The sequence below is a fragment of the Antechinus flavipes genome, chromosome 4, assembly GCF_016432865.1.
Source record: "Antechinus flavipes isolate AdamAnt ecotype Samford, QLD, Australia chromosome 4, AdamAnt_v2, whole genome shotgun sequence".
Lineage (NCBI taxonomy): Eukaryota > Metazoa > Chordata > Mammalia > Dasyuromorphia > Dasyuridae > Antechinus > Antechinus flavipes.
Window position 1 is genome coordinate 109,178,267 of NC_067401.1, and position 25,669 is coordinate 109,203,935.

The 25,669-nt window shown below is 47.1% G+C and overlaps 1 protein-coding gene across 1 annotated transcript; it reads left to right on the forward strand.

Moving 5' to 3' along the window:
• Positions 1 to 1,002: 1,002 nt before the first annotated feature.
• INSRR (insulin receptor related receptor) lies at positions 1,003 to 25,481 on the forward strand (the record flags this gene model as incomplete). The annotated part of the gene is given in 21 exon segments (XM_051993753.1): positions 1,003 to 1,555; positions 4,562 to 4,788; positions 4,791 to 4,873; positions 5,173 to 5,315; positions 5,573 to 5,717; positions 6,180 to 6,394; positions 8,203 to 8,329; positions 18,538 to 18,776; positions 19,440 to 19,607; positions 19,911 to 20,109; positions 20,875 to 20,916; positions 21,156 to 21,373; positions 21,581 to 21,717; positions 21,922 to 22,084; positions 22,309 to 22,414; positions 23,116 to 23,186; positions 23,410 to 23,870; positions 24,023 to 24,182; positions 24,453 to 24,582; positions 24,776 to 24,910; positions 25,116 to 25,481. Coding segments are annotated over 21 exon segments (3,963 nt in total), but the record flags the coding sequence as incomplete, so codon positions are not given.
• Positions 25,482 to 25,669: the final 188 nt, after the last annotated feature.

Genomic DNA, 25,669 nt, shown 5'->3' on the forward strand with positions numbered 1-25,669 from the left:
TGCATAAATAACCAGATAGTTTGTGATAGAAAGAGCTGGGGATTTTAGTGGATGTCAAAGTCAGTATGGATCCACAGTGTGGTATGGGAGCCAAAATATCTAATAATTTTGCAGTCCCCAGCTACCATGGCTTAGTGGGGGAGAATTCTGGGACTAGAATCAGGTAGACTCAACTTCCTGAATTCAAATATGGCCTCAGACAGTTCTTAGCCGTGTGATCCTGGTCATATCATTCAACCCCATTTCTCTCAGTTTCCTCATCTGAAAAAAAAAGCTGAAGAAGAAAATGGCAAATTGTTTCAGTATCTTTGCCAAGAAAATCCCAAATCAGGTCACAAAAAGTCAGACTCAAGTGAACCAATTAAATGAAAACAAAAATAGTAGGCTATGTTAATGGATGTATTGTGTCTAGAATCCATGCCACAGTCGAGTTACATCTGGAATATTGGGTTCAATTCTGGGTACCACATTTTAAGAAGGATATATACACATTGGACCTCATCCAGGAGAGAATGAACAAGATGGTGAGACAACATCGCCAAATACCAGTTGAAGGAACTGGAGATATTTAGCTTAGGGGGGAAAAAGACTAGGAGAGGAGTAGGGGACATTTCATGTGCAAGAAAAATTAGATTTGCTCTTCTTGGTCTCAGAGGGCTTGGGGCAGGCAGAAAGAACAGAATGTGATTTGGACTCCATTTAAGGAAACACCTTCTAGCAAATGGAGCTGTCCAAAGCTGAAATGGACTGCCCATGTAGGAATGTAGTAGACTCCAGATCATAGTTGAAACTATCTGGCTATTTGTCCAGCATGTTGTAGAGTGCGTGGTGTGGTCTAGAGCTGATGATCTCGGAAGTCACTGCCTTCTCTAAGATTCTGGGAGTCTAGAAGCGGGCAGGGCAGGGTGTGTACCTTGGTTGGGTCTATGGGATTCAGGTTCTCTTGGGAAGGACTGGAGTACGTTCCTGAGCTCCCATCTGCGTCTCCTTTTCCTTTAACGTTCAGTCTGCCCCAGCCTGGACATCCGCACAGAGGTGTCAGAACTCCGGCGACTGGAAAACTGTACCGTGGTGGAAGGCTACCTACAGATCCTGCTCATATTCACAGCAACTGGGGAGGATTTCCAGGGACTCAGCTTCCCCCGCCTCACCCAGGTCACCGACTACCTTCTCCTCTTCCGGGTCTATGGACTGGAGAGTCTTCGGGACCTTTTTCCCAACCTGGCAGTCATTCGAGGCACCCGCCTTTTCTTCAGCTATGCCCTGGTCATCTTTGAGATGCCCCATTTGAGGGACGTGGGGCTTCCAGGCCTGGGTGCCATCCTTCGAGGGGCTGTGCGTGTAGAGAAAAATCAAGAGCTGTGCCATCTGTCTACTGTTGACTGGAGCCTGCTGCAGCCAACAACCGATGCCAACCACATTGTGGGCAACAAGCTAGGAGAGGAATGTGCCGATGTGTGCCCTGGAATGCTGGGCACTGAGGAACCTTGTATCAGAACCACCGTCAATGGGCGCATGGACTACCGCTGCTGGACCTCGGGGCACTGCCAGAGAGGTGGGTACATGTGGGCAGAAAGTGAGCACAGGAGATGGCACTTAGATCAGGAAAAAATCAAGTAGTCTAGCCCCCTTATTTCAAAAATGGCAGTGATTTACCCAAATAACCCATTGACAAGCATTTATTAAATGCTTACTGTATGCCAAGCACTTTAGATGTTTAGGATTTATAAACAAAAATGACAAAAGTTCTGCCCTCAAGAGAGATTCTATAAGGAGCACGAGGGACACACAGCATATACATATATAAGTAAATACAGAATAAAAAGAGATTGAAGGAAACAAGAAATTCTAAGAGATGGGATGAGAGGGAGGGCATCTCAAACATAGGGAACAACTATGCAAAGGCAAAATGAATTGTGTAAGAAGCAGCAAGAAAGCCAATTTGGCAGGATCAAAGCAAGAGGGAAAGTATAAGGCTGGCATGGTACACAGGAACCAGATTATAAAGGATTTTATCTGTTAAACAAAGGATCCCTAAAACCACACAGATAGTAAGTAACAGAGCTGAACTGTAACCCAGGTTCTCTGATTCCAACTTAATATTATTTATACGACAATATGGGACAACAGATGCTTAAGTGCTTCCTGTGTATCATAGGTGGAGATGCAAAGTCTAGATAAGTCACAGTGTTTCCCCTCCTAGGGGCTCTCTTTCCCAGAAGATAAGACACACAATATTATTATTATTATTATTACCATTTGTATGATGCTTTAAGGTTTGTAAAATCACTTTAACAACTATTATCTCACTTGATTCTCATAACTCTGGGAGCAGGTGCTATTTTTATGCCCATTTTACAGATGGGAAAATTAAGGCAAAGAGAGATTAAATGACTTGCTCAGGATCACAGAACTAACAAGTATTCAGGTCAGGATGTGAACTCACATCTTCCTGACTTGAGATCCAGCATGTTTTCCTCTGTGCTACCTAGTGGCCTGAATTGCTACAGTAAAAGTATTCCATGGTCAATTTAATCAAGCAGCGTTTATTAAGCACCTACTATGTGCCAGGCACTGTGCTAAACATTAATATAGAGGGGGAAGCAAAGGGATATATGAGGCTTGAGGATGGCAATCATTGTTGAAAGGTGGGGATCAGGGAAGGTTCGATAGATCTTGTGAGTGAACTTTCCTGAAGGGACAGGCAGGTGAGAGGCTAGGTGGCCGGGTGGATAGAGTGCCAGATCTGAAGTCAAGAAAACCTGAGTTCAAATCCAGCCTCAGCCACTTACCAGCTGTGTGACCCTAGGCAAAACACTTGGCTGTTTGCCTCAGTTTCCTGAGATGGAGAAGGAAATGGCAAACACTATATTTACCGAGAAAACCCCAGAAGGGATCAGAGAGTCAGCCATGGCTCCTCAGGAGCTCAGGATGACCATAATCAACTCCCTCATTTTACATAGGAGGAAGCTCAGGTTAGCAAAGTTAGCAAAGCACGGGTAATTAGTACAGAGCTAGATTTTTGAGCCTGGTCCTTCACCTGGATTCAGATGTCCAAGATCACAAAGCTGGCTAGCCTGGGTGGGCAAGTTCAAAGGGAGATGAGGAGAAAGATAAAAAAAGATGGGAGAGAACAAGGAGAAGAGATGGGAATATCTCCCCAAAGTGGGGAGAGGCTGGAAAGGTTTCTGAGAAAGGAGAGGAAAGAGTTAAGTAGGGAAAGGGGGAAATGGACTGATCCTGGGTGGTTGAGAGGGGAATGGGGAAAAGAAAGGAATGGGGGTCCCTTAGGATCAAGGAGAGCCTGGAGACCTTCCGCTTGAAAATTTGTCCAACCCGTTGTCTCTCATAAATTAGGACACGGGTCCTGAGAATGGGGGTCCCAAAAGCTGCTCTATCCCCCCATCTCCTTACCTACCATCCAGGTAACCAGATCCTTGCTGTATCTTGCTCTCCCACATCTCCCCCACCCCCAATGTTGTCTATAAACAGGATTGCTAGTTCTCAAAGTATATGGTATCAACACATGTTGCCCCTCCTCGTGGCCCCTCTCTTTGCTAGTCTCTAGCTCTTGCCCGACAGGAGAGCCAGGCTCCTGATGCCCTGGCTCTAAATTTGCCCTGTCCCCTATAAATCTCCCCTCCCCCAGAACTTCAGGAAGGGGCAGTGAGCGGCTGGTTCTCCAGCAGGGCCGTGGCGGTGATGTATTGTGGAGGGTCTTCATGCCCCGGCTCTGCCTCCCGAGCTCAATCCTGCCCTGGCACCGTGCCTGGCCGAAGTCTGGCCATCGCTTCCAGGAGGGAGGGCAGGGAGACGTGGCACTGACAAAGCAAGGTCATGGCTCTGTCCTGAGCTGCCCCCAGCGCAGGGAAAGCAGCCCGGGCAGAAGGAGGCCCTGGGGGCCCTCAGGGAGCCCTTGGTTCGAGGGCCACGCCAGGACACGGGGACAGAGAGCAAGGGCAGGCGAGTCAGCCGGACATGGGACTGCAGGCGTGAATGGGGCTGGGGGAAAGCCAGATGGCCGGTGGTGGTGGGCACGGCATGGCGTCCAGATAGACCTTCGATTGTCTGACTTCCCACTCTGAGGCACAATCATAAAAATAGCCGACAGGCGTATTGTTTTGGGGTTTACAAAACATCTTTCATAGTCGGGGCAGACGTCAGTCTGGAGTGCAGAGGAGGGTAATCATGGTGGCTGACACTTATACAGCCCCTACTGTATACCAGGCCCGGACCCAGTGCAAAGGGTTCACAAATATCACCTTGTTTTATCTTTGCAACAACCCTGTATTGTTAGCAGCAGTGTATCGCCGGTGTTATTATTCTCACCACATCACAGAACCTGAGGCAGAGAGATGTTAAAAAGTAGGAATTCAGATTTGAATTCAGGTCATCCTGACTCCAGGCCCATTGCTCTATAAAGTGCACTGTCCATTTCCCTCTTGGGTATCCTGGATAAAGACTCAGATACTGGGGGGAAGGCAACCCAGGGAAATGGGGCACTAGGAGAGAGGGGAGTCCTTCTGGCACGGCCCTGATGCCCCTTCCCCCATGCCCACAGTGTGCCCGTGTGCCAGGGGCCTGGCTTGCACCCCAAGGGGCGAGTGCTGCCATCCCGAGTGCTTGGGAGGATGCAGCCGGCCCAGCGACCCCCAGGCCTGCGTGGCCTGCCGGCACTTCCATTTTGGAGGCACTTGCCACTCTGCCTGTCCCCGGGGCACCTACCAGTACGAGGCTTGGCGCTGTGTGACCGCCGAGTACTGCGCCAGCCTCAGGGCGCTGCCCGACCTGCCCGGCGGGGCTCCGACTTCGTCATCCACCAGGGCAGCTGCTTGGCCCAGTGCCCTCCAGGCTACACCCACAATGATAGCAGGTGAGTCCTGGATCCCCGAGGGGACGCCCCCCAAGTATTCAGGGGAGAGGGACCGTGGGGATGAGACTGAGGCATCCAAGGACAGGACCAAAGATGAGATGTCTACATGGAAGGGCTCACGTCAGTGAGGAGGAACGCAGGGGGCGATGGGAACAGTAAGAAGGGTCTCTGGGGTAGGGGCAAGAGCATCCTAGAAATCAGAGCCAGCTCTGGGGATGGGAGGATGGGAGCCCAGCCTCATCTGGGGGAGGGGGACCCCGAGGAGCTCACCATCTCCCCCTCTCTCTTTCCTCCTGCAGCATCTTCTGCCATAAGTGTGAGGGGTTGTGCCCCAAGGAGTGTAAGGTGGGCACCAAGACCATAGACTCTCTCCAGGCAGCCCAGGAGCTCATAGGCTGCACCCATTTGAAGGGCAGCCTGATCCTTAACCTGCGTCAAGGCTGTTAGTATGCCCTAGTTCCCACCCCTCCTCCTGCCCCCGGGGCCCATTCTGAAGCCTCCTTCTTGTAAGTGGGGTCTCGATCCCTGCGTAATTCCTCTCAGACCCCCCCCAATTTCTCAGCCCTCCAATCAGTCAATAAGCACTTATTGGGTACCTCCCGTCTGCCAGTAAAGCCCTGTAAAAACAGGGATGCCTGATTTCCTCCCTTTCTCCCCCCTTGTCCCGCCTTGAGCTGAACCCTCCCCCTCTCTGATCAGATAACTTAGAAACAGAACTACAGCGAAGTCTGGGCCTGGTGGAAACCATCACTGGCTTCCTCAAAATCAAACACTCCTTTGCCCTCATCTCCCTGGGATTCTTCAGGAACCTCAAACTCATCCGGGGAGACTCCATGGTGGATGGGTAAGCGGGGGTGGGTGGGATCCTGGTGGTCACCTCCTCCCCAAAGCCTCCCATCTGCCCCGGGAGGGAGCCAGGGCGGGAACTGCCATCTTGAATAGACAGTGAGGAACATTCAAAGAGCGGCGGCAGGTCCCGAAGGCATGTGTCTGGAGGATGCTCAGAGCCCACACAATGACTTCTCAGACAGGGGCCTTAGCCAGACATCAGGGGAAGAAGCAGCTTATCCCATCCCCAGATATTGGTGCCCGGGGGCAGATCCTTACTTGCCTTTCCTGTTACACCCTCATCTCTCTCAGTCCGTTACCTATGAAAGCCGGGGTGACCGTGCTCCCCTGCCCCCCTGCTCCCTCTAGTATCCCTGCCCCCGTCAGGTCCCCACAAGCAGGTTCCGTGTCCACCTTATGCCAGCCGGGCTCTCCACGCCTCGGGTTCCAGACCCAGACCCCAGGCCTCTCTCCCCAGGAACTATACGCTCTATGTGTTGGACAATCAGAACCTACAGCAGCTGGGGGAGTGGGCAGAGGCCGGGCTGTCCATCCCCGTGGGGAAGATTTATTTTGCCTTCAATCCACGTCTCTGCCTGGAACACATCTACCAGCTTGAGGAGGTGACGGGAACGAGGGGCCGGCAGAACAAGGCTGAGATCAATCCTCGAACCAATGGAGACCGAGCGGCCTGTGAGGGAGACATGTCCCCGGGGGGCAAGCATGGGATGGGGAGCCTCGGGAAGGTCAGGGGCGGGATTAGGGGAGCAGCCTAGATGGGGAAAGTGAGTTTGGGCATATGGGGAGAAAGTTAGGGCTGAGGGTGGGTTGGGATTGTAGCAGTATCACAAGAACTAGAGATAAAAGGGATTTTTAGAGTCCGTTCTGATCCAGTCCTCCCATAAGTAAATAACAAAGATAAGGCTTCAGATAAGAGACTTATTCAAGATTTGTAGGGTAAGCAGCCAGTAAGTGAAGGAGCTTGGAATCCTCCCTAACCCCAGATCAAATGCTCTTTCAACTACTGTCAGATCAAGGTGGACAATGCAGGATGGGAAGGGCAGACATAAAGGCAAGATGGGGAACAGACGAGAGCTCAGCCTAGGGAGATAGCATAAGGAAAGGGTTAGAGACCTGGAGGTTGGTATTGAGTGGGGGTTTGAGAGTGGGAGAGATGGGGAGAACCAGAAACGAGGGAAGGTTAGGAATAAGGGATGGCTTGAGGGCAAGGATTGGGAGATAGATAAAGGAATTTACTCTCATCTGGGACCCTCTTCTTTTCTATTATAGGATCATAGGCTAATAAATATAGAACTTTATGGGATCTAAGAGACTTAGGATCCAGACCCCATTCATCAAGAGGTCCATGGAGAGATTTCAGAAAGATTCAGAGAGATTCACTAATCTCAATGGGAAAAAAATATATCATTATTTTCACTACCTTCTAATTAAAATTTAGAATTTCTTTCAATTATTAAAAAAAAAGTTATCCTTAGAAGGGAGTCTTAGGTTCCACCATATTTCCTTTGGCAAGATTAAATCCCCAGATAGTCATATTACAGGTGAGAAAACTGAGGCCTCCGAGAGGTTTTCATCTGTCCAAGGTCTCTCATGTTGAATAACTAGCAAAGCCGGGATCATCTCAGGTCTTCAGACTGTTTGTCCATGTGACGTGTGTGATGGTGATCAGGAAACTAGGGTCTAAATCTTGGCTCTCATGCTTACTCAGTGTGATCCTGAATAAGTCATTCAACCCCTCTGATAACAGGCTGCTCATCTAAAAATGAGGAATAATGTATGATCTTGTTAGGGACATAACAATTGTGAAGAAAGTTGTTTGTAAGCCTGAAAATGCTATATAAATGTGAGTTACCATTAATGAGTGCTGTATTGATGCAGAAAGGGCTATTACACAAATAGTTTTGAAATTTAGCCAACAACAACAACAAAAATAGGTCATGTCAGATAGAATTCTAAAGAAATAAGGCAGGTAGGTGAAACAATATAAACAGAGCTCGGAGTCTAGAGTCAGGAAGACCTTAATTCAAATCCAGCCTCAGAAACCGATTAGCTGTGTGGCTTTGAGCAAGTCACTTAACCTCAGTTTCCTCATCTGTAAAATGGGAATAGTAATAGCACTTACCTCCTAGGATTGTTGTGAGGATGAAATAAGATAATATTTGTAAAGCACTTAGCACAGTGCCTGGCAACTATATAAATGTTAGCTCTCATTAATATTAACTTCCAGTTATATGGTATTTCCAGGCTGACAAAACCTGAACTTATACCCCCAACAAGATCATATATTATTAGATGAGGAATCTGTCATCAGAAGGATTGAATGACTTATCCAAGGTCACACAGTCAGTAAGCATCAGAGCCAAGATTTAAATACTGGTTTCCTAATCACCATCACCCAGAACTGCTCCCTTATACCCAGGCTGTGGAGCAGAGAGGTAAGCATCCAGCCTGATACTACCATCCCTCACCATTTTCTTCAGGCAAGACCCGACCTCTCCGGTTTGTCTCCAATGTGACAGAATCAGATCGGATCCTCCTTCGCTGGGAGCGCTATGAGCCCCTAGAAGCTCGAGACCTCCTGAGTTTCATCGTTTACTACAAGGAATCGTGAGTGTGTGTGAGGCGGAATGGGAAAGGAGGGATTCTGGAGGAATATGTAGGAGCCAGGGGCTATATTCCTTTTAAATTATTAGTTAGGACATTTTTTTCATCTACTGACAGCTTAGATTTCTTCCTATGAAAATAACTGACATATCCTTTGTCCATTTATCAATTGGGAAATAACTCTTCTTTTAAATTTGAACCGTCCTGGCTCTGCATTCCTCATAGTGGCCAGTATTTTGGCCAAGAAAGAGAAAATTAAAGTGAGAAGAAAGGAGAGTCGGGGGAGAAAAGATCATTCTTAGGGGAAACATGGTGGTAGTGAAGAAAATAAGGTTTTTTTCAGTTATTTAGGGCACCATCGGCCCCCATAAAAGAGAAAGGGATGGACCCAATGGGGAAAGAGAGAGCATTTGGAATCAAATAATCCTGGTCCAAATTTTGGGTGTACGTGACCTAAAGCAAATACTTCCCATTTTTGAGTGTTCCAATTAGTTCTAAGGTCCTTTCGACCTCAAAACATCATGTGCTAAGATTCCAGAACATTGAGGTCTCCCTCCCTAGCAGCCAAATATGTCCATTTCATTCAATTCAACAAGCATTTATTAAGCACATTTATTCATTTTATTAATATCAATCTAGTTTATTGGTTTATTATGTGTTAATATTAAGCAAATCTATTAGTTTATTAATTATATTTATGTATTCATATGTCAAGTAATATGCTATGTTTTGGGGATACAAAAGTGAAATAAGATACAATCCCTTCCTTCAAAGAACTTACTGTCTAGAAAAAAGTATAACATAGTTAAGTATTGTATAAAGTAGAACATTCAAAGGGAAGATCCAGACAGAATGATCTAGGAAAATTTGATGAAGACCTTACTTTTATTTGAGGGACAAGGGATGGGACTTATTCCTTAACTTCTGGGGCATTCCCTTCCTCATCTGTAAAATGAAAGGATTGGACCAAAAAACCTTTCTAGCAGCTCAGACGCTATGGCTCTAGAACATCCTCACTCTCTTTTCTTTCATTCCTAATGCTACACACCCAAATCCAACTTATTGGTTGGATTTTATTTTAGCCTTTAGTCACTGGGGACTAAAAATTCTTGAGCACAGAAGTAAACCAGTCACACGTGTCTTAGGAAGAAGAGTACATGGAGACAGGGAGATCAGTTAAAAAACTATGTTGTTGTTATTCAGTCATGTTCAGCTCTTCAGGTACCTCATGAATTAAAGCACAACAGGCCATTTATCTCTCAAAGATTGTCCAAGATCATGTTCATTGCTTCTAATGACATTCTCTATTTCTGCCATCTCCTTTTCCTTTTGCCTTCAATCTTTCTCAACATCCGAGTCTTTTTCAATGAATTTTATCTTTTCACTATGTGACCACAGTATTTAAGCTTCAGCTTCAGTATTTGACCTTCTAGCTAACGAATTTAATTTCTTTATTAATTTCTTTAAGTATTAATTGATTTTACCTCCTTGCTGTCTGATGAACTCTTAGTGATTATTACAAAAATTTATGGGATTATCGACTACAGAGGTGACAGTAGAAGTGAACCCAGTATGCATGAAGATACAATGATAGATCTTAGCAATATAGTGGACATATGGAGGGAGGAAAAGAATCAATAAATCAACATTTATTAAGTGCCTGCTATGTATAGTGCCCGCTAAGACTTGGAGATCTTCTAATCCATTTTATAGATCAGGAAACTAAGGCCAAAAAACTGACATGATGCATTTGCCATGTGCTAAGTGCTGGGAATACAAAAAAGACACAGTTTTCAAGCTTGAGAGGACTGGGAGAACAAATGGTTACCATCATTATCAATAGAAGAGTTTGGAAGAGGGCTGAGTGTAATAGAAAAGTAGATAAAATCAGTTCTAGGGATATCTTGAATTTAAGGTCATGGTGGGATACCCATGGAAGTGCCCAAATGAGTTCAAATCTGGCTTCAGACACTTATAAGCTGTATGACCCTATACAAGTCACTTAATCCTATTTGCCTATAAGCTGGAGAAGGAAATGGAAAGCTACTCCAGGATCTTTACCAAGAAAACCCCAAATGGGGCGACAGGGAATTGGACAAAATTGAAATGACTGAAAAACACAAAAATATAGATTTGAGAGATAGCTCCATGAAGGTGAGAATTGAAACCATAGGAGTAGATTCAATCGACAAAGAAAAAAGTAGAGAAAGTAGAGAAGCTCCAGAACCAAGTCTTGGAGTAGAGCCAAGATTAGAGAGAAAAAAAAGATAATGAATTGTTGAAGGAGTATGAGAAGGAACAGTGAGATGTTTAGAAGGAGAACCTGGTGGAGAGAGAAGTAACATGCAAGTTCAGAAGGAGGAAATAGTGTCAGAGGCTGTAGGAAGACACAAAAGGATAAGAACTTTTAAAAATGCTGTTATTTAAGAGTTCAGAGATTGCTGGCAATCTTTGAGAGAAAAGTTTCAGGACAGAATTGGGATGGAGAGTCAGCTCAAAAAATTAAAAAGTTAGTAAGTGGTAAGGAAATAGAGGAAGCACCTACCATGTGTCAGGCACTGTGTTAAGTATTATGAAATACAAACAAAGGCCAAAAAAAACCACAAAAAAGTCTTTGTCTTTGAGGAGCTCACAGTCTAATGGGGGAATTCACCATTTAATGGAATCTCAAAGTTGAAGTCTTCTAATCTAAGCATTAGCTAGACAATGAGCTACATTAGAAAGAAAAGACCCCCTTTGCTTTCTGGGGCAGTCCATTTCACTTATAACACTTGCTATTAGGAAGATTTTCCTCACATTCATCTTGAAATTCTCCCTTTGCACACTCTATCCCTTGCTTCTAGTTTTGTTCTATGGAGTCAAACAGGACAAATTTCATCCTTCTACATGGCAACCCTTCAAATACTTACAAAGATCAAATGAGATAATATTTGTAAAGCACTTGATCACTTAGTGATCAAGACAGTAGGTGTTTAATAATGTTTATTATTCTTCAAAGATGATCATCATTCTTCTCATCTCCCCAGTAAGTCTGTTTTCCAAAGTAAACTTGATCTCTGGTTCCTTCAACTGTTCCTCATATGACAAGGAACAAGGAGCCAGGGTATCTGGTTAATAAGTGACAACAAGGTCTTTGGACAAGGTACTATAACTACATGGTATGAACTTCAGGGGAAAAGTCTCTGAACTGAGAGTGTCTTGATCCTCTTTCTTTGGGCAGTTTCCTCCTTCTACTTTTCTCCATCCTTCTCCCCATGTCTCTCTGCATCTCAGAACAGATACAGCCTTAGGGATGCTTTCTAAGAGGCAGAGCTGTCAGTAGGAATAAGTTCCTTGTCAACAGAGATCTTCAAGGGAAGGCTGAATGACCATTTCATAAGATCATAGCTTTTGGGCTGGAAAGGGCCTTAGAGATCTTCGAATCCATTTTACAGATCAGGAAACTAAGGCCAAAAAAGTTACATGATGCATTTGCCAAGGTTACATAGTAAGTAGAAGAACTGAGGTTCTCCTGCTCTCATGCCTTCAGATCCCATTTTCCACTCACTGTACCAGGGGATTTGTTACCAGGGATATTATAGAAGAAATGTTTTTTTTTGGGAGGGAGTACAGGACCATGAAGATAACCTTCACGGTACTCTCCATTTCTAAGATTCCATGATTCAGTTTGCCATTCTAAGGAAAGTTTTTCGGAGGAGTTTATGGTCAGTCAAGGGAGGAATAGGCAGCAGCCTGGGCTGGGAAGTCATAGAGATTGATTAAGTCTTCCTTCACTTTGTTAATGACTCTTAATGACCAAACACCTCCTGCCCCCAGCTGTGGTCTGAAGACCAACCACTAATTTGGCTAGTTTTATTAGCATCTCTGCCAGCAGTTCATTAGACTCTAGACAGGAAGGCTGGAGGAAGAGGGGGTTAAGGAACAGCTGTTCTTCTTTCTGTGGTGCACAAGAACTGACCCCAAAACAGGAGGTCAGGCGACAGGAAGGATTTCCTTGTCAGGGATAAGAGATGTGAAAAATGATGATTCAGGAGAAAAGAAAAATACCCCATAGGACTAGGGAAAGGAAAAATGAGGAGTTGGGAGTAGGGGAAGCATGATATAGTGGAGAACAATGACTTTGAAGTCAGAGGACATCAATTTGAATCCTGATTGCCTTACTGTGACCTTGGAAATAGTATTCAAATTGTCTGAACTTTGGTTTCCTGATCTGTAAAATGAAAGGACAAAGCTGTGATGTATAAGAGAATGTCCAGAATCCCAGAGCTGGAAGGGACTTTAGAGGGCATCTCTTCCAATCCAAGGCAAGAAGCCTTTCAGCAGTATTCCTTACAGATGCTGATTCAGCCCATTCTTGAACACTTTCAATAAAGGGTAGTTTAGATTTACTTTAGATTGCCATCCTATTGATGGACAGCTTTGATTGTTCATCCCTCTTTTTACTGTGCCAGCCTAGCCATTTCAGGTGTTCTGGCTAGGTCATTCGAAGGACAAGACTATTTTCCTTAGGTTTCTCCCTGCCACCTCTCGATCTCTCCTTTGTTCTGTCTCTGCACAATATAGTAAAAAGTCTGGAAACCGTATCATGTGAGGATCAGTTGAACGAATTGACCCGGTGAGAAGTGGGCAGCAAAGGGCTACCATAGTGCACAGACCACCAGTGGACCAGGAGTCAGGAAAACCTGAATTCAAATCTAGCCTCAGACACTTACTACCCGTGTGACCCAGTCACTTAACTGTTTGCCTCTGTTTCTTTATCTGTAAAATGATCTGGAGAAGGGAATGGCAAACCAATCCTGTACCTTTGCAAAGAAAACCCCAAATGGGGTCACAGAAAGTTGGACAGGGTTGAAATGGCTGAAGAACATGGGAAGGGGATTGACATGATAACAGTCTGAGTATTTGAGAGACTCATGAAGGAGCTCATCTTCCTTGGCCACAGGAGGCAGAGCAAGAGATAGGGGAATGTTCTCACAGTCAAAGCTGTGTGACAATGAAATGAGTTGCTTCAAATGAGCCCTCCATCTCTTTATCATTCAAAGAAATATATATTTGAGACCCAATCATATGCAAGGTTGCTGAATCATAGCTAGAATTCATATAGCACTTTGAGCTTTGCAAAGCAGTTTACAAAGGCTATTTCACTTGATCTTCACAACAACCCTCCCTGGGAGGAAGATGCTCTTATTATTCCTACTTTACAGATGAGGAAACTGAGATAGACAGCAATTAAGTAACTTACCCAGAGTCACACAATTAATAAATGTCTGAGGCCAGATTTAACTCAGCTCTTCCTGATTCTGGTCCACCAAGACAGGAAAGTATGGTTCATTATCCATTTTCTAGGAACAGAACTGGTCATTGCAATTAATCAGAGTTGAGTTGCTTCTTAGCATTGTTTTCCTTTCCATTAAGTTCTGCTGGTTCTCTCTAGTTCCCTTTTCATCAATTCATACAAGTTTTTCTTAGGCAATAATATTTCATGACATGCTGATACCGCGAATGTTCAGCTGCATGTTTCCTAATCAATGGATACCAACTTTGTTTCCTGCTTTTCATTACCGCAAAAAGTGCTGTCGCTAACATTTTGATACAAGGGGTTTTTCTTGCTGGAGTTGGCTCCCTTGGGGCTGTATACCCAGTAGTGGGACTTCTGGATCAGAGGATTGACAGTTTATCTAGTCTTCTCAGATGATTCCTCATTTTTTTCTCTGAACCCTACCACCTTCCCTCTTTTTTTCTCCTCTGTCTTCTTTCTTTTACCGGGCTTTTGTCCCTGGTTTCAATCTTTTTCTTTTTGTTGCCTTAGAATCTTTATCTCCCTGGATTCTTAGTGGGATCAATTCCTTTTTTGTTATAATAATAGCTTTTTATTTTTCCCCAAAAATGCAAAAATAATTTTCATCATTCACCCTTGCAAAACCTTCTGTTTCAAATTTTTCTCCCTCCTCCCTAGACAGCAAGTAATCCAATATAGGCTAAACATGTGCAATTCTTTTAAACATATTTCCACATTTATCATGCTGCACTAGAAAAAAGCCAATCCAAAGGGGGGAGGATGAGAAAAAACAAGCAAACAGCAACAAGAATAAAAAGGTAAAAGTACTATAATGTGAACCACATTCAGTCCCCAGAATCCTGTCTCTGGATGCAGATGACTCTCTCCATCACAATAAGTCTATTGGAATTGACCTGAAACTATCTAGGAATTCTGTGTCTTCTCTAACAGTCATGAGAAGAGAGAAGCCTTCTTAGCTTAGTCTTGTCTTTGGTCATGGTTTTTGGTCGTGTCTCCAAGGCCTGCTCCCCAGAAATAAGCTTGAGTGCTAGCTTATTTCCTCAAGGATTGGAAGGAAAGGGGTCCATCTGTCTCCAGCATGTTCTCTCCCAGTCTTCTCTCTACACAACTTTTCTTTCCTCAGATCTTGGGTTGGATAAAAGCCTTAGATTATTAGAGTTGTTCAAAACAAAGATGGATTGTACTCACTAAAGTGACAAAATCAGAGATTCTCAGAAGTGGAAAGAACCTCAGAGATCATCTGTATTTGAGCATAAATGGCCTTTATAAAATCCTTCTAGTCATCCAGCCTCCACTTAAAGATGTTCTGTCAGCACTGGAAGGGACACTAGAGATGAATGATGATGATGATGATGATGATGATGATGATGATGATGATGATGATAACTAACATTTATATGGCACTTATTCCAAGTTTATTCTAAATGCTTTACAATTATTATTTAATTTGATCCTCACAACAATCCGGGAGGTAGATGCTATTATTGTCTCAAATATACAAATGAGGAAAATGAGGCAGAAGTTGTTAAGGTCACACAGCTAAGAAGTATCTAAGGCCAGATTTGAACCCACTCTAAGTGCGCTAACTACTGTGTTATCACTAGAGATTACAGTCCCATTTCATTGATAAAGAAACTGAGGACTGACAAGGGATAGTGATTTATTCAAAGTTATTCCTAAAGTTAGTGGCAGAGTTGTACTAAACCCCAAGTATCCTGACTCATCCCACCTGGCTTTATCCACTGAGATAAACTTCTTGTAGAGAAAGGGGTCTCTAGTAGGAAAAAAAATCTAGTAAAGGAAATTGGTGTGTTGTAAATCTCACCTTTGACTTTTTTTCTTTCTTTCTTTTGTTGAGGGTGACATCCCATTTTCGTTTTGGATGGCTCTAATTGCTAATTAGGTTTCTATTAGATTGAGCTTTTAAAAACAGATCTTGTAGCTTTCATCCAGTGTTCCTCTAGTTCTGCCTTGGAGGACAGAAAAACTAATTATTCTTTCAAAAGATAATTCAATTCAGTTCAATCAACAAAGTATGTAGTGAGGTACTATCCTTCAAATGTGTGAAGATGGCTATCAAGGGTACCCCTGTAGAATTAAACTGTAGGGTCCCAATTATCCTTTCTTTGAAATCAAAGAAATGCATTCACCCCAAATCTAAAGTTTGCCTCAAATAGCCAGTTTTCCCTTCCTAATCTGCTATGAATTTTAAGAAAGAGGAATCACTCCCGCCTAAGGTTCCTATCATTTCCATTGCTGTAGCTAGTTCCTCTTGAGTGATCGGAATGAGGCTCAACATAACAGCAGTTCTTTCTATTTTCTATTTACCCTACATCATGAAGAATTACTGGATGCTCCATTTAAAAAATTTTTTTTTACTTATTTATTTGTTTTTGCTGAGGCAATTAGGGTTAAGTGACTTGCCCAGAGTCCCACAGCTAGGAAGTGTTAAGTGTCTGAGATCATATTTGAACTCAGAACTCCTTACTTCAGAGCTGGTGCTCTATCCACTGCACCACCTAGCTATCCCTTGGCTGTTCCGTTTTTTAAAAATAGAGATGGAGCTCCAGCAGATGCTCAGATAGCTAAGCTCCTCCCCTTTATTATATCACGTTTCCATACTGAGTTTGTCGTTTGTTTCCTGAACACGCCATCCATTTCCTCCTTCTTGGCAGGCAGTTCTTAGAACATTTCCCTTACAGTGTCACTTCTGCTCCTCCTTCCATTGATCCTTATCCAACTGATATTGACCAGGTTTCCCTGAAACTACTCTGCTTCTCCACTGCCCACTTGAAGAATTTTCTCACATGAGTCTATCTTTGTGGTATATAATACTGCTCCAACCCCGTCTTATCTACTTTTTCCCCTTGAGTAAGATAAAATCTTTTATTCTACTAAGTCATATCCCTTCTGTCTCGGCAATGTCTAGGAAATCAAATTTATCTAATTAAAATCTCCCATTTTAATCTCTTTTTTGCTACTATTCAGTACTCCCTTTGTATTCACCAATATCTCCCCTGCCAAAATCACTGGAATATAACTCCTTCCAAAATCCTTCTACTATTGCCAACACTTGTAAAGAAATGCCTTAGGTGCATAGACCTTCCCTTGAATCTCCACCAAACTTTAGACCCAGTTTGCATTATTATACTGGTTGCCATCCTAAGCACAGCCATCACCAGGATGCCAAGAGCATCTCCATCTCCCTGGATACCCTACCCCTGAGCATCCCTTCAACTCTTCTCATTCCCAGACACAAGGGTCCTGAGGAGGTTGAATTCTATGTTTCCTTGGGCATTTAAAGAAAAGAAGGCACAAAATTATAATGATAAGTTGATGCAGTGGCAAGAATTTTGGCAGATTTGGGTTGAAATACCAAGTTCAGCATTTAATAATTGCCCCATTTTTTAAAGAGCTCCAGCAGATGCCCAGATAGTTAAAACCTCCCCATCTACGTGACTATATCGTGTTTCCATGACAAGTTTGTCATTCATTTTTTTGAACACATCATCCATTTTCTTCTTCTTGGCAGATGGTTCTTAGAACATTCCCCTTACAATATCACTTCTGCTTCTCCCTCTACTGGTCCTCATCTAGCTGATATCAGTAAGGCTTCCTGATGTGTTAGCCTTTGTCAAGTTAGCTGTGTGACTCCTATGAGCCTGGGTTGTCTATCTGTACAACAGGGTAATAATCTTCAGACCATTCACCTCACAAAGTGGTTGTTATAGAAAGGCTTGTTGCATGCTCAGATTTGTAAAGAAGCAGAACTGCTAGCTGAGGGGATATACCATGGGAAAAGCACTTTTCAAATTTTGCTCTACAAAGTTACTCTACAAGACAATCATTGAGACTCCCATCAAAAGTTGTAGGCAGAATCTTTGACCTTAGGCACGGACAAGGGAGATTTGGTCTCTTTACCCTCTACTACAAGGGAGATGTGATGGGGGGAAGCTGACCCCTGGGAGCCATGTCCCTGCCCTCCCTCTTCTATCTCTTGATTTCCCTGGTCTCCTTCATGCTTCAATTTAAATCTCACCTTCTACAGGAGGCCTTTCTGTGTCCCCCCAGCTGCTAATGCCTTTCCCTTTTAGATTACTTTCCAGCTCCTCTGGATATATCCCATATGCATTTAGTTATTTACATGTTATCTCTCTCATTAGAATATGCTCCTTGAGGGCCAAGATTGTTTACTTGGAATAAAATTGTATTAATATCTAGTTTTATATAGCCTTAATTTACCCATTGTCCTCTTCCTCTTCACTTCCAGATAATTTTAACATGTAACAAAAAATTGTTTTAAGAGAGAAAAAAAAACTGCAAAATTGCTCAATACAAAATCTGACAATACAGACAATGTTCCACACCCATAGACTCCCACTCCTCCCAACTAAAATTCCACCTTCTGTAGAAAGCCTTTTCTAAACTCTCTTAATTCTAAATGTCTTCCCTTTTTAAATACTTTCCTATTTATTCTATAAATAGCTTGTTTTGTATATATTGTTCATTAAGTTTTTATTTGGTTGTTTCTCCCCATATTGTAAGCTCCTTGAGGGCAGGGAATGAAATTTGCCTCTTTTTCATTCTCATCACTTAGCACAGTGTCTGACATATAAATGTTTATTGATCGATCATTGCAAAGTAGTTTGAGCCAAGCTTGTTCTTCATAATTTTGCAGACATGGGCTGGTTTGGGGGGCTTTTTTATTTTGCTTCTCTTTGTCTCCCCAAGACTTAGCATAGTACTTGACCCATGGTAAGTGCTTAATGAATGCTTATTGACTGACAGACCCTTGATTATCAAGAGCTTAAGTATTCCAGACTTGGGGAAGATGGCAGCATAGAAGGAAGGAATTTTCAGACTCCAAGGAGTCTGTGGGTGCTCCCTATCTCCTGGTGTGGGGGGTGTACAGTCCATTCCAGAATGCCACGGAGCACATGGGCCCAGATGCTTGTGGAGTCCCGAACTGGAACCTGCTGGACGTGGAACTGCCTCTGAGCAGAACCCAAGAGCCAGGAGTGACCCTTGCCCCCCTCAAACCCTGGACCCAATATGCCGTCTTCGTGCGGGCTATCACCCTGAGCATGGCAGAGGACAGCCCCCATCAGGGGGCCCAGAGCCCTATCATCTACCTACGAACCCTGCCTGCAGGTACCCCTCCACCTTCTTCCTTCTGCACCTCATGCAAGATGGATTCTCTGAAGAATCTTAGAGGGAGAGGGCTATCCAAGCCAATGCAAGGGGATGAAGTGGGCTTCCTGGATTCCCTGTGCCAAGGAAAGGGAGGGAGGAGGGGAAGAAGGCTGGGGGAGGGTGGGGGGGGTGGAGGCAGGGGCCTGGATTTGTGGACAGAAGATGAGTTCTCTCTCAGGGTGGGGTGGCTACTTGTGTAAGCTTGAGCAGCCTCTTTCTAGGCAGTCTTTCTTTAGCTACAAAATGGACTAGAGATCTGCAAGGGTCCTTTAGATCCTGTGAGGTAGACCACTGGAGAAAGGGATGGGCTGCCTGCGAAAGTACAGGACTTAGATTCTTGAAGGTTTGGAGACCAAATGGGACTCCTGGGTCTTGAGTAGCCAAATGCCCGTGTCTCATGTGTGTGCTTGAGCACTTGAGGGGGTGGGCACACACTCACTCATTCACACTCACACACACTCACACTTACACATACACACACTTACACACGTCCCTAGGTACCCCGGGAAATAAGGTTAACAGTGAGAGGCTGCTGGAAGGGCTGGGAAGGGGAAGTTGGGCGGATTCTGGAAAGGGAAGAAAGAGTGACTTGACTGACCCGGCGCTGGTCCTGCTCCCCAGCCCCCACAGTGCCCCTGGACGTCATGTCCACGTCCAACTCTTCCTCGCACCTGCTGGTGCGCTGGAAGCCGCCCACGCAGCGGAACGGGAATCTCACGTACTACCTGGTGCTGTGGCAGCGGCTGGCGGAGGACGCAGATCTGTACCTCAATGATTACTGCCAGCGGGGTGAGGATCCGGGGCTGCCTGAGGGGTGAAGGATTGGCTTGGGAGACGAGGAGGGCGGAGTGGGAGGTGGACGCGAGAAAAGGATGGGGCTGCACCAGGAACTGGGGTACTAAGCGCCGAATTTGAAGTCGAAAGAGACTAGGCCTAAGTTGTCCCTATTAATAGGTAAACCACTTCCCCTCCCTGGCCCTCGATCTCCGCCTGACTGTAAGGGGGAAGACGGGGTGCAATCTCTCAAAGGTCCCTTCCGTTCTTCGGGGCTGACTGAGCCGGATTTCGGCCCTGATCCCCTCCTACATCCAGGCCTGCGGCTACCCAGCAGCAGCACGGACGCCCGCTTCGACCAGGAGGAAAGGGAACCCCTTGCCGAGGCTGAGCCCGGCTGCTGCCCCTGCCGGAGTCTGTCCCCGGAGCAGCCCCAGCAGCCTGCCCTCGAAGCGCACGAAGCCTCCTTCCAGAAGAAGTTTGAGAACTTTCTGCACAATGCTATCACCCTACCCAGGTCAGCTGAGCCAGAGTCCTACCCGCAGGTCGGGGATAGAGACCCCGGGGACGGGGGAAAAAAAGGGGAGGGAGAGAAAAGAAAGACAGGGGGGGAGGGAGAGAGGGAGAGCAGAAGAGGGGGAGAACGAGAGGAGAGAGAGACACACACAGAGACAGGAACACAGAGAGAGAGACAGACGGAGAAACAGAGAAAGGGAGAGGGGGAGAGAAAGAAAGGGAAAGAGAGGGAAGGGAGAGGGGAGAGAGAAGGGGAAGGAGGAGAGAGACAGGGAGAGAGAGGAAGGGAAAGAGATAGGGGTAGGGAGAGAAAGAGAGAGAGAGAATTGACTAGCAAGACTGTTGGGAGACTAGGGTGGATGTGATCTCAGAAGTGAGCCCTGAGCTTTACAATTCAGGATGAGAATCTTGGGTTGGAGAACCTGCGGCTGAATGGGGCAAACCGAAGTTTCTATTAGTATCTTAGCCTGCCCCTCCTTAGACGCCGCACGAGTGGAGGTCTGGTCCTTCAGAGCCTTTCGGGTTCTCTCGGTGGCTCCCCCAGCCCTCTGGACACACAATAGGTCTTTAGCACATGTCTATTGAATGGGTTCATTCGTTGGAGAGGCTCACAGACGAGGAGAGAGCCTGCGGACTTGGGGGAAAGGCCCGTCTCCCGCAGGTGGGGTGAGTGTGGGCGGAGCTACAAGTTGAGCCCCTTGAATGGTGGGTGTTGCAGGATCTGGTGAAAAGAGTGGGTTGAAAACGGTCCCGCCTTTCTCCCCAGATCCCCCTGGAAGGTAACTTCGATCAACAAGAACCCCCAGAGGTAAGTGGGGGAAGGGACAGGGAAGCCGCGAGGGGAGCCAGCAGGCAGAGAGGCTGGGGGTCAGCAATGAGCGGAAAAAGGATTTGGAGACAAGACCTGGGTTCGAATCTCAGCTTCACCACCTTAGCCAATGGTTGAGTTTCCTCAGGATGAATCGGGAAACCCCGCCAAACGAGTGCTCCGGCAGCGTCTAAAGTACCTTCCAGCTCATTAACGGACGGACCCTTCTGCCTCCCCAGGGACCCAGGCCGCTACCGGAGGGCTGCAAGGGCCCCTGGGGCAGGGGGGAATGGATCGGACTTTGGGATCCAAGACAAGGTACCTCGCGAGCGGGCAGTGCTGAGCGGCCTGCGCCATTTCACCGAGTACCGCATCGACATCCACGCCTGCAATCACGCCGCCCACACGGTGGGCTGCAGCGCGGCCACCTTCGTCTTTGCCCGCACCATGCCCCATCGTAGGTGACCTCCAACCTCTGACCCCGAACCACAGCCCTCCGAATAGCACCGTGCACACGGTGATCTCCCCTCACACTTACTTGGGCAGCTTTTGCCTTCATTTCTCCATGCCCACGGTCAGAGGGGAGGGAGGAGGGATGCTTGCATTGACAATCTTCAAGCCAGAAGGGCCTTTACAGCCATGTCCGCTGCTCCTTCCCCTCCAGGTGAGGCAGACAGCATTCCGGGGAAGGTGGCCTGGAAGCCAGCCAGTAAAAGCAGCGTCCTCTTGCACTGGCCTGAGCCCCCAGACCCTAATGGGCTCATTCTCAAGTACGAAATCAAGTACAGGCGCCTAGGTGAGGTAGGGACCTTAACACCCCTCCCTGCTGAGCTCCCTCCCTTCCCAACTGCTGAGCTCTTCTTCCCTCCACCCACCCCGGGGAGCCCCTTCCCTCTCAAGTGCCACCATCCCCTCCCCATTATCCTTCTCCCCCATTATCCAGCTCCACAGTCTTCTGCTTGGTTTTCTGCTGAGTTTTCCCCTTCCTTTCCCTATCCCACCTAGGAGGCCACAGTGCTGTGTGTGTCCCGCCTCCGCTATGCCAAGTTTGGGGGAGTCCACCTGGCCCTGCTGCCCCCCGGCAACTACACAGCCCGAGTCCGAGCCACCTCCCTGGCCGGAAATGGCTCCTGGACAGATGGCCTGGCGTTCTATATCCCCGGTCCTGGTAAGACAGAAATGGCCAGCGCCTGACTCTCAAAGCCAGCCTAATCAGGACCTTAGAAGCCCTCACATCACTGGGAACCTATGATGGAAGGACACCCCCTCGCCCTTTGGTTCTGTCCTAGGGCTGGACCCCTCTACCCCCTGACCCTAACCACTAACTATGGTCCTGAGTGGGCCCTCCCCTTTGATTTCTGGTCTCCACCTGACTTTCTCCTCTCTTCCCAGAGGAAGAGGAGTCAGGGGGGTTACATGTTCTCCTCACAGTCACCCCTGTGGGGCTCCTATTGCTCGTGGTCCTGGCTGCCCTTGGCTTCTTCTACAGTAGGAAGAGGTAGATATCTCCACGCTCAGTTTCTCTTCTCCCCTTCCCTTCACTGGGCTCCCCATCCTCTCCTCCCTATGGGAAGCAAGCCTGAATCAGATGGAAATGGGTTGACACTGAAGCCTGCTGCCTCTCACCTCTGCCCCAGGAAGTAATGAAAGATCCCTTTTAAGAAAAAGAAAAAAGAAAAAGCAGGGCAGCTAGCTGGTGCAGTGGATAGAGCACCAGCCCTGAAATCAGGAGGATCTGAGTTCAAATCTGCACTCAGACCTATTAAGTGTCACTGTGTCACTTTGGGCAAGTCACTTAAATCCAATTGTCTCAGGGGGAAAAAAAGAAAGAAAGAGATGTGATGTACTAAGATGAGAGTGAGGAGACCCCTGCCACAAGACCAATAATTCAGGGTTCTTGGCCCCTCTCTGGGGAGGGCAGCAGGAAGCAGACTAAGTGACAGAGCACACACGCAGTCCCCACCATCCTTGGCCAGAGTCTGGGCTCAGGAAAAAGCCCAGTTCTAAAAGATGCTCAGAGATCCTCTAGATCTGAGTGGGGCTGAGAGGGGCTGTGACCCCTACTTTGGTGCCTTTCCTCTGCCCCTCAGGCTTAAACTCCCCCTTGCCCTATAACTTCACACCAGACTCCTACCAAGTCCCGATCCCTCCCCCCTCCCACACCCTGCCTCGCATCAGTTCTGGTCTCTGCCCCATCAGGAATAGTGGTGGTTACCCCAATGGGACTCTCTACGCTTCTGTCAACCCTGAATACTTCAGCACTTCCGACAGTAAGTGCTCCATGGGCCTAGGGAGAGGGGTGGGGGACGGGTCAGGGACAACTTTAGAGTAGAGGGTGCGACTTGGCAGGTGAGAGATGGGCACAGATCGGGCTTCAGCTATGGTGGCATTCAGAGCCTATCCCTAGGGAGGGCAGCGGGGACCCCAGGAGAGGAGAGGCTCAGAGAAATCCCCAGTTCCCCCCTCACATCATCTGTTCTCTACCACGACCAGTGTATGTTCCAGATGAATGGGAAGTGCCTCGAGAGCAGATTTCTGTGATGCGAGAGCTGGGCCAGGGCTCCTTCGGGATGGTGTATGAGGGGTTGGCACAGGGGCTTGAGGAGGGGGAGGCCCCCACCCCAGTGGCCCTCAAGACCGTGAATGAGCTGGCCAGTCTTCGGGAACGCATCGAATTCCTCAAGGAGGCTTCTGTCATGAAAGCCTTCAAATGTCACCATGTGGTACCTGGGAAGGGAAGGGCTTGGTTTATCAGGGTCATGGTTGGGGGGAGGCGGGATCAGGTATCAGACCACCAGCCCAGTTGCATTTGGATCCCAGTCAGACCTCATTGCCATCTGCAGGTGCGTCTCCTGGGCGTGGTGTCCCAAGGACAACCAGTTCTAGTCATCATGGAGCTCATGACCCGAGGGGACCTCAAAAGCCATCTCCGGTCCCTGAGGCCTGAGGCAGAGGTAAGAGTTTAGATGAGGGAGGAAAGGAGGGATGGACTAAGGGTGGGGGGACTGGTGAATGCCACGATGCTTGGGATGGTAGGTCTCTTGAGGGTTGGGCAAGGAAGAGTGAGTCCTTTCCTCACAGATCTCCCTCCTCCCCCCGACTCCAGAACAACCCAGGACTCCCTAGACCAGAACTGGGTGACATGATCCAGATGGCAGGTGAGATCGCTGATGGCATGGCCTACCTCACTGCCAACAAGTTTGTGCACCGAGACCTGGCTGCCCGAAACTGCATGGTGTCTCAAGACTTCACAGTCAAGATTGGGGGTACAAAGGATGAGAGGGGCCTCTTCCAGTTTCGGATATTCTTTTATTCTACGCTGGAAGCAAGCTTTGGGACTGGAGACGAAAGAGGGAAAGAATAGGAAACAAATAACATGGGGAGCAGGAGATTTGGGAGTCAGAGGAGGTAGAAAACAACAGGACGGGGAAAGTGGAGGTTGATCATACTTGGGGCAGAGTTTGATGGGGATGGGGGCTGACTGACTAAGGCAGTGTGTGTGACCTGCCCTTCCCCATGTCCTCTGCTACCATCAGACTTTGGGATGACTCGGGATGTGTATGAGACAGATTATTACCGAAAGGGAGGAAAGGGGCTGCTCCCTGTCCGTTGGATGGCTCCTGAATCCTTAAAAGATGGAATCTTCAGCACTCACTCAGATGTCTGGTGAGGATGGGTGGGCTAGGTTGGGCCTCCTGGGGAGGGAACTGGAACCCTCACAAGAAAGGCTGGAGAAGTGAACCAGTAACTTTTACTTAGACTTTAGGGAGTTCTGGATGCACACCTGCTCCTGGAATGAGGTTGTAGGGAGGGAGCAGTCACTGGGAAATGCTAAAGATTTTGCCTTTTGTCTCTTCAGGTCGTTTGGTGTAGTGCTGTGGGAGATTGTGACCCTGGCAGAACAGCCTTACCAAGGTCTTTCCAATGAGCAGGTGCTCAGGTTTGTCATGGACAACGGCGTCCTGGAGGAGCCCGAGGGCTGCCCTCCCCAGCTGTGAGTCGCCTCCCTCCCTTCTCCCCCCACCATGTGCCCACTCCTCCACTCATAGCTCCTCTACCTTACATCCAGACCTTACTCCCAAACTGTGACTTTGGGGATTTTCGCTTCTCCCCAAGTCCTGTAGCTACTTATGGGATCAGGGTGGTAAAATCGCAATCATTCCACCTGATGACCCTGCTCCTCTCTTCCCCCATGCCAGACAGGAACTAATGAGTCGCTGCTGGCAACAGAACCCCCGCCAGCGCCCAACCTTCCTGCAGATCCTGGACAGCATCAAGGATGAACTGCGCCCATCCTTTCGGCTCCTCTCCTTCTACTACAGCCCCGAAAGCCGAGGGGGCAGGGGCTCCTTGGCACCTCCTGACACAGACCCTGATCCCCACTTGTCCCCTGAGGCCCCCCCAGACTACAGCCCTCCTAATGGCAGCCTAGGACACTGAGGAGTTCCCTTTCCCCTGGAGGGATGCCTGTATACTAAAACATTGACATCACATGGCACTGAGAGAACACAAGATTCCTAGATGCTGGCACTTTTGATATGGAACACACACACACACACACACACACACACACACACACACACACATTCATAAGATAGCCCAAGGTGGAGGGGAGGTGATGAGATGGGATGGGATGGGATGGGCCAGGAGACAAGGATTCTCTTTGTTCCTTCTTGGACTGATGGTGGACTGGGGCCAGGTAAGATGCCTCAGCCCTGAAACTCCATTGAAAAATGAGAAAAGGGGGGCCGAG